This window comes from Triticum aestivum, chromosome 1B, assembly GCF_018294505.1.
Source record: "Triticum aestivum cultivar Chinese Spring chromosome 1B, IWGSC CS RefSeq v2.1, whole genome shotgun sequence".
Classification (NCBI taxonomy): domain Eukaryota; kingdom Viridiplantae; phylum Streptophyta; class Magnoliopsida; order Poales; family Poaceae; genus Triticum; species Triticum aestivum.
In genome coordinates this window covers 674044908-674053185 of record NC_057795.1, presented here as the reverse complement: position 1 = coordinate 674053185, position 8278 = coordinate 674044908, and the positions used below count along the sequence as shown (strand labels likewise).

The 8278-nt window shown below is 43.2% G+C and overlaps 1 protein-coding gene across 1 annotated transcript; it reads left to right on the top strand.

The window, feature by feature from the left end:
* The first annotated feature begins 3909 nt into the window (after positions 1-3909).
* On the top strand, positions 3910-6501 carry LOC123147780 (galactoside 2-alpha-L-fucosyltransferase). Its single transcript, XM_044567092.1, has 2 exons — positions 3910-4328; positions 4945-6501. Exons 1-2 carry the CDS (start codon positions 4127-4129, stop codon positions 6426-6428), a joined length of 1686 nt encoding a protein of 561 aa, XP_044423027.1. The 5' UTR covers positions 3910-4126; the 3' UTR covers positions 6429-6501.
* The last annotated feature ends 1777 nt before the right edge of the window (positions 6502-8278 follow it).

Here is an 8278-nt window from a genome sequence, read left to right as displayed (position 1 = left end):
AACCATGGCAAATTTCAGTTAAACGGAATAGATTTTTTGAAGAGCAATGCTACACCTACGTAGGGAGATTTACGTATCCTACGTAATTGTTGAGTTGGCAGTTACTAATTCGGCATTAGTTAGGGGCACTTGCCCACCCTGGAAATCAGGGGGGGGGGGTCAGTTTGATTAGCGCTTCAGCAAATTACGTAGGTTACGTAACATCTATTCGTAGGTCTAGCATTTTTGTTTTTTGGATGCTACATGGAAATTCTTCCCCCTAGAGCATGGCAATTCGTTTTTTTACGAAGCATGGCGAATTTCAGTTAAATGGAATAGATTTGCCATACTACACGGCAATTTTTTTCCTTCGGCAATGGATTTTTCTTTTCAAAACCAAGATTTCAGTTAAATGGAATAGATTTGCCATGCTACATGGCAATTCTTTTCCCTAGAGCATGGCGATTCTTTTTTTATGAAGCATGGCAAATTTCAGTTAAATGGAATAGATTTGCCATACTACATGGCAATTTTTTCCCTTGGACAACGAAAATTTTGTTTTCAAAAACCATGGCAAATTTCAATTAAACGAAATAGATTTTTTGGATGCTACATGGCAATTCTTCCCCCTAGAGCATGGCAATTCATTTTTTTTACGAAGCATGGCAAATTTCAGTTAAATGGAATAGATTTGCCATACTACATGGCATTTTTTTCCTTCGGCAATGGAAATTTTGTTTTCAAAAACCAAGATTTCAGTTAAATGGAATAGATTTGCCATGCTACATGGCAATTCTTTCCCCTAGAGCATGGCGATTCTTTTTTTATGAAGCATGGCAAATTTCAGTTAAATGGAATAGATTTGCCATACTACATGGCAATTTTTTCCCCTGGAGCATGGCAACTCTTTCTTTTTTACGAAGCATGGCAATTTAATTACACGCAAAATATGGCAAGTTTGGTAAAATACCATGGCAAATTTGATCATGCTTTTGCCATGGCAATTATTACTCATTTTCGTATTATTTCACATTCTTGGCAAATTTTTATATTAGTATGGAAAATTTGATAAAAAATACCACGGCAAATTATGATATGCATATTGCCATGGCAATTTTGATTTTCTTTTTCGTGTTGTTTCACATACATGGCGATTTAATAACAGAAAAAAGGTCAAGTTTTGATAAAATACCATGGAAAATTTGAAAATACTTTTGCCATGGCAATTTTTGATCATTTTTTATGTTATTTCACAATCATGGCAAAAAAATTATATATATAAGCATGGCAATTTTGACAAAAATTCCACGGCAAATTTTTATATGCATTTGACATGACATCTTAAATTTCTTTTTTGTTGTTTGACATTCATGGCAATTTAATTACTCAAAAAGTTAGAATCTTTTATAAAAATAACACGGCAAATTTGAATATGCATTTGCCATGGCAATTTTTTGATCATTTTCTTTGTATTATTTTTGTCAACGTTAAACCTTTTCAAATTCTCCCATGATCTTCTTTTATATTATTTCACAATCATGGCAAACTTTTTCCAATTCTCCCATGGCAAATTGTTCACTCTTATGTCATGGCAAATATGTTATTTGTTTTCATGACCAACACTTAAGTTAGCTCATGGCAAGTACGTTATTTTTTTGCCATGGCAAATTGTTCAAATTTTTGCCATGACAAAATCTTTAACTCTTTTTCTCATTGCTTCTACGCATTATTACATTGTAATTATAGATATTGAGAGACGTGTATGATCGTTTCCATGTTCTTATAGCAAATGCATTCTGTTTTGGATTGGGCCATGGCAAAAGAATTGTATCCACCATTAAAACATGGCATTTTCTATTGAAATGCCATGGCAAATACCTGATATGAATCTGCCATGACAATTTGTCTACCCTTTTTTGTGATCCAATTGTTCATTAAACATATGAACATGGCAACTAAAATCATATGTACTTATGTTAAGTTTTATAGATGTTTTGTAGTGGCCAACTAAAGCATGTGTTGCCATGATGGCAACTTTTGTTTTTCGTGCCTTTTGTCATATGTATTACAAGGGTTTTGTTGCCATGGTTAATCTAGATGTTCTTTCGCCATGACATCTTTTGAACGTAGTTTTTTATCGATCATTACAAATCATACTCTAGATGTTTTTTTTACCTACAACGCCCTGGCAACATCTTTTACCTATATTTTTTGCTACAAATTTTTGTCTTTTCAATTTTTCATGGCAATTTTTAATTTACTTTTATCAATCCCCTTGCCCCTCATTCTTTGAGAATCAGAAGGATCCTTTTCGAGTTTCCATTTCTTCATTTGGAATCTGGGCTCTTCTATCTTCGACTTATTTTTTTGGCTTTATTCTTTATTTATTTCATTTCAATTTTTCCCTCTTCCTCTATCCCTATCCTCTCATTTATTTTTCTCATTGCCGGTCACATGTATCGAACTAACTTCGGAATTGGGCACAGTATTAAAGATCTTTTAGAAGCGCATACTCCTCCGGGGGGTCGATTAGGGCGTGGGCATAAGGGCCTTTATGACACAATCAACAATTCGATTCATTTTCAGTTAGGTCTTGCTCTAGCTTCTTTAGGGGTTATTACTTCCTTAGTAGCTCAACATATGTACTCTTTACCTCCTTATGCATTCATAGCACAAGACTTTACTACTCAAGCTGCTTTATATACTCATCTTCATTGACAAAATTACCATATTTGCCATGGCAATTTCTAACCTTTATATTCATGCCAATATAATCACTAATGGCATTTTTAATAAACATTTTTTTCGTCATGAAATTGCCATGACTTTTTTTTCCTGTTTGGTTATCGCAAAAAAAGTGTTTACACATGGCAATTTTTCGCTTTATAAGGTTGATTGCATTTTTTCGTAGCATAGCAAAAAACTGGGCTTTTTTGTCAACGCCAAAAAATCTGGGCCTTTTCTTTTGTTTTCTTACTGGGCTTTTTCATTTTACAGGAAACCGGACCTGGAGGCCGCTCGGTCGTGGGGGCTTCTAGTACGAGAACATTTGTTCTGGCGATCCCTCCTACCGCACGAATCGTTCGGTGCATGGGGTTCTCCTGCCACACGTGTGCGTAGTTTTGATGTGCGCCCACACAGGGTTGTGTGGGCTGCCTGCTGGATATGCCACACAGGCCTGTGTGGGCGAGTGTCCATTGTGCCACACGTGTGGCAGTTATCGCGACCCAAAACAAAATATGCTTCAGCACTAAAATCCTATGCAGACCCCCCCCCCCTTCCCTAGCTCCTCCCGCATCGCCCCCACATGGCGACCAGGGGGAAAACCTAATCCGCCACCGGCAGCTCCCCCGGCCCTTCTCCCTTCCTCCTTCGTTGCTGCCACGGGGCCTGACTGGGAAAAGTCCTCCCCAACCAGTTTGGCCCTCCCCAGCCAGTTTTAGTAGCACTTGACCTCCCTAATGCATATTTGCTTGCTCCACCACTGCAAGTCGACACGGCCCAAGAAACTTCCCCAGTGGCTTGCAAGCCCACACTGGCGCGTTAACCAGGTGTACTGCTACTACTTGTAGCCGTTACCTCTTTTCTATTGGCTAGTAATTGGGCGGCTGAGGCCGGTGTAGATAGATGTGTGGGTGGTTGGGAGGAACTCATCTCCGAATTCGAATCCTATCTAATTTCCGAGAAACCTTAGTTCATGTGACTGAGCCACAACTAGAGAGTAGCTCACACCGGCCCTGGCGCACCTTGTAAAATATACTAAGATCATCTGTAATAAACTCCCGGACTCATTTTTGACAATTTGTTTCCTGAAAAAAAAAGTCAAAAAAGGAGCTCGGGAGACGTGTGGATGACAACACGGATGGGATGGAATAGGATAACGCAGGCGAAGTCGTCCATGCATGCCCACGAAGGCACCGTATCGCACATGCCTGGTTGCCCATGATCTCATGGTCGCGATCGGCTGCCCGATTGGAATCATTGACCTACCTAGTCCAAAACCCAGTAGGTCTTGTGATTGACTGGTCAGCTGCACCTCTTGCCACAAATATGCACACAGCCGCGGTGGAGCTCCCGCACATTTGTTTCCCTCCCTTCATAATTCTATCCACGCAAGTCCGCAAGGCGACCAAGGCCGGAAGCGAGTATGGACGTCGAGAGAAGCAGCAGCGACGCCGCAAGGGACACGCCGTCGTCGTCCTCATCGCAGGCCGACCTGAAGACCGTGAAGACGCGGCGGCGGCTTCCAGGCCGCCCCAAGAGCTTCGTGCCAGCGGTCTGCGTCCTGGCCGCAACGGTGCTCGCAGTTGTCGTCTTCTCCGCCGACTCGCCCTGGTCATTCGTGCAAGGTACTCCCTTCGATTCCCAAGTCTTTTCACAGATTTCTGTGGGAGTGTAGATTTATTTATTTTCTTTTATATGTAGTTCATATTTTATCTCTGAAAAGACATCTATTTAGAAATGGCGGGAGTACTACTTAAAATATGAGCGCCATGATTGGAGATCCATCGAGTTGCTGAATTTCTTCTTTTCCTCTTCCGTTCGTCGAGTGCCTATACCATTCCATTATAGTGACAGTAGTGGACGCACACCAAAGTCACAAATTACCATGTGCCACTGGACAGTGGAGACTCGGTAGCTAATTAATTAAGCATGTACTCCTACGTCCACCATATTCTCTATCACCCAAACTAGAAAACAGGCTGGACAGTCTAATTTCTCCTATTAGGGAATATATTAAAATCATATTTTCTCTGTCCGAAAATACTTGTCGAAGAAATGGAAGTATATCTAGAAATATTTTAATTCTAGATATATTAATTTTATTCATCTCTCCGACAAATATTTCTGATCGGAGGGATTAAAGCAAAAGCTGATGTAGAGCAACACCTATGCCATGTGGTGGTAATAAAATGTTGAAATTTCGATCACGGATTTGCTAATGAAATGTCTCTTTATCTCTAGATGCACCTCCATCCGACCTCACCGCCGACCAGCTCCTCGACGGCCTGCTCACCGCAGAATTCAGCAAGCGGTCGTGTCGGAGCCGGTACGAGTTCGCCAGCTACCACGAGAAGAAGAAGAACGCATCACATAAACCATCCCCCTACTTACTTGGCAAGCTCCGGAGGCATGAAGCCCTACAGAAGCGGTGCGGCCCTGGCACAGCCCCGTATAGAGCGGCGGTCTGGCAGCTCAAGTCCGGTAAGGGCGCTGCCGCCACGGACTGCCGCTACCTCGTTTCCATTAGCTACCGCGGCCTCGGCAATCGAATGCTCGCCACGGCTTCGGCCTTCCTCTACGCCGTGCTCACGGACCGTGTCCTCCTCGTCCACCAGTACAAGCATGACGTCGACGCCCTCTTCTGCGAGCCCTTCCCTGGGACAACATGGCTGCTACCCTCTGGATGGAGTTTCCCTCTAGGGCACCTCAGGGACTACGGCAGCGGCTCCAAAGAGAGCCTCGGCAACATGCTAAAAGCCAACGTCATCTCCGTGGGTGCCAACGGGAACGCGTCGTGGTCGGACAGCGGTGATCGCCGGCCACCGTTCGTCTACCTGCACCTCGAGGGCGGCTACGACTTCCACGACAAGCTCTTCTACTGCGACGAGCATCAGCGGCTCCTCCACGGCGCGCCGTGGTTGCTGATGAAGACGGACAGCTACCTCGTCCCGGGGCTCTTACTCGTCCCGTCATTCCAGGATGAGTTCGGCAGGATGTTCCCGGAGAAGGACATGGCGTTCTACCACCTCGGACGGTACCTGTTCCACCCGGTTAACTACGTCTGGCGCGCAGTCACTAGTTACTATCGCGCCAACCTCGCAGGCGCTGGCCAGCGCGTCGGCATACAGATCCGGGTGTTCCGGAAGAAGCAGACGCCGCTACAACACGTACTGGACCAGGTCCTCTCGTGCGTCCGCAGGGAGAAGCTTCTCCCGGAGATCACGTCGTCGTCTAATATCAACGCATCCGACCAGGCTGTCCTGGTCACTTCTCTGAGCTCGTGGTACTACGAGAGGATCAGGGAGGAGTACGGCGGTGGCAGGGTCGCCGGCGGCGTGCACCAACCGAGCCACGAGGGGCGGCAGAAGCGGGGGGACACGTCCCACGACAGGAGGGCGCTGAGCGAGATGTACCTGCTCAGCACCTGCGACGTGCTCGTCACCACCGGCTTCTCGACGTTCGGGTATGTCGCGCAGGGGCTCAGCGGGATACGGCCGTGGATCATGCCCAGCACACCCATGTGGTCCGAGTCCGACACGGCCGACACAAAGGTGGTGCCGGAACCACCGTGTGTGCGAGCTATGTCCGTCGAGCCGTGCTTCCACTCACCGTCCTACTATGACTGCACGGCGAGGAGGGACGTGGATGTGGGGAAGGTGGTGCCGTACGTGCGGCACTGTGAGGACGTGAGCTGGGGGATCAAGATTGCCAACCAAAGCAGCTAGCCAGTGGCGTAGTAACTTGTAGGGAATATATATACTGTTCTCATATAAAGGCATCACAGGTTCTTTTTCTTTTTTTTTGCGGGGACATCACAGGTTCTAGCTAGGTGATTAATCTAAGCTAGTGCAGATGAAACAAATAGAATTGTTCCCCAGCACGAACACCCTCCACCCATACGACAAGAAACTTACGATCTAAAAACATGCCCCAATTGGGCCCAAAAACACCATGCACTCAGTCATCGCAGTCTGCCCTTATATATTGGGACTGTCTATTTGACATTTGATTGTTTTTCAATTCGAAAACAATCAAATACCCTCACCAATCAACAGCTGGCACCTGTAAATAGCAGATATATCAATAAATAACAAAAAGAACGCCTAAACGGGTTGGGCTAAACATTTGGCCCGGTTCGTCCTAGACAACAAATCTCTCCAGAAAATCAGGGGCCAGCACCCGCCTGATCTCCAGGACGACACATCACATGCCCACAGTGGAACGCACGCAAAGTGCAAACCCCTCTTCACCTCTTGCATGAACAAATCACAAAGAAATTGCTTCATCTACAAACAGAGAGATCAACATCAGCTATAATTCTGGGAAAAAACATACAGAGACATCAACAAGGAATTAACATGGGAAAGACAGTAAAAATTTCAAAATACATAGAGTGTAGGATCCTAGTAATTTCCAGTGTAAATCCCCATGTAACTATACTTGTAAAACACTAAATACCTAGAATTTCCGGTGTATATTCACCATAAATTCCAGTGTAAAATAAACTGTAACTTCTAGTAATTACACTGCCAGTAAATCATAGAAAATTACAGTGCGAATCCTAGAAATTTACAGTGCAAAAACCTGTGAAAAATGTAGACAAAAGATGCAATTACACTGTAAATACCCAGTAAATTCCAGAGCAAATTAAACTGTAGGTGCCTAGTCTGTAAATCCTAGCAAATGACAGTGTAAATCATAGAGAATTACCGTGCAGAAACCGGTGTAAACAAGAGATTACACTGTAAACCCAGTAAATTCCAGTGTAAATTAAATCATGTCACCTAGTAAAAATTCCACTATAAATCCTAGGAAATTACGGTGAAATTACACTGCAATTACAGTGTAAATTAAACCCAGTAAATCCTACAAAATTACAGTGTAAATCATAGAAAGTTACTGTGCAAAAACCGGTGTAAGCATGGAGACAAAAGACAATTACACTGTAAATACCTAGTAAATTCCAGTGTAAACTAAAGGTACCTAGTAAAAATTCCATTGTAAATCCTAGAAAATTACAGTGAAAACTGGTGTAGTTTACTTTAATTTATAGGGGATTTCCACTGTAAATCCTAGAAAATTACAGTGTAATTACACTGCAATTACAGTGCAAATTAAACCCAGTAAATCCTAGAATATTACAGTGTAAATCATAGAAAGTTACAGTGCAAAAGACGGTGTAAACATGGAAACAAAAGACAATTACACTGTAAACACCCAAATAATTACACTGTAACTCAAGAAAACTAAAGTAATTACACTGTAAGTACCTAGCAATTTCCAAATGTAAAAAACTCAAGAAAACTAAAGTAATCACACTGTAAGTACCTAGTTATTACACTGTAAGCGCAAAAAACAACCTATAGAATGGATTCAAGCATGATTGCGATTATGCTAACACTGACATTCTGCTTTCATCTATTTCTATAAGCTTTGCTGTTGATGATTATGCTAGCACTGACATTCTACTTTTCAAAATGTGTCACGAGAGGAGCATGATGAGGACAGTAACTGAAGAGGATCTACTGAGATTGGCACAGGAAGAACTCATATTAAATGTGAGATAAAATACATA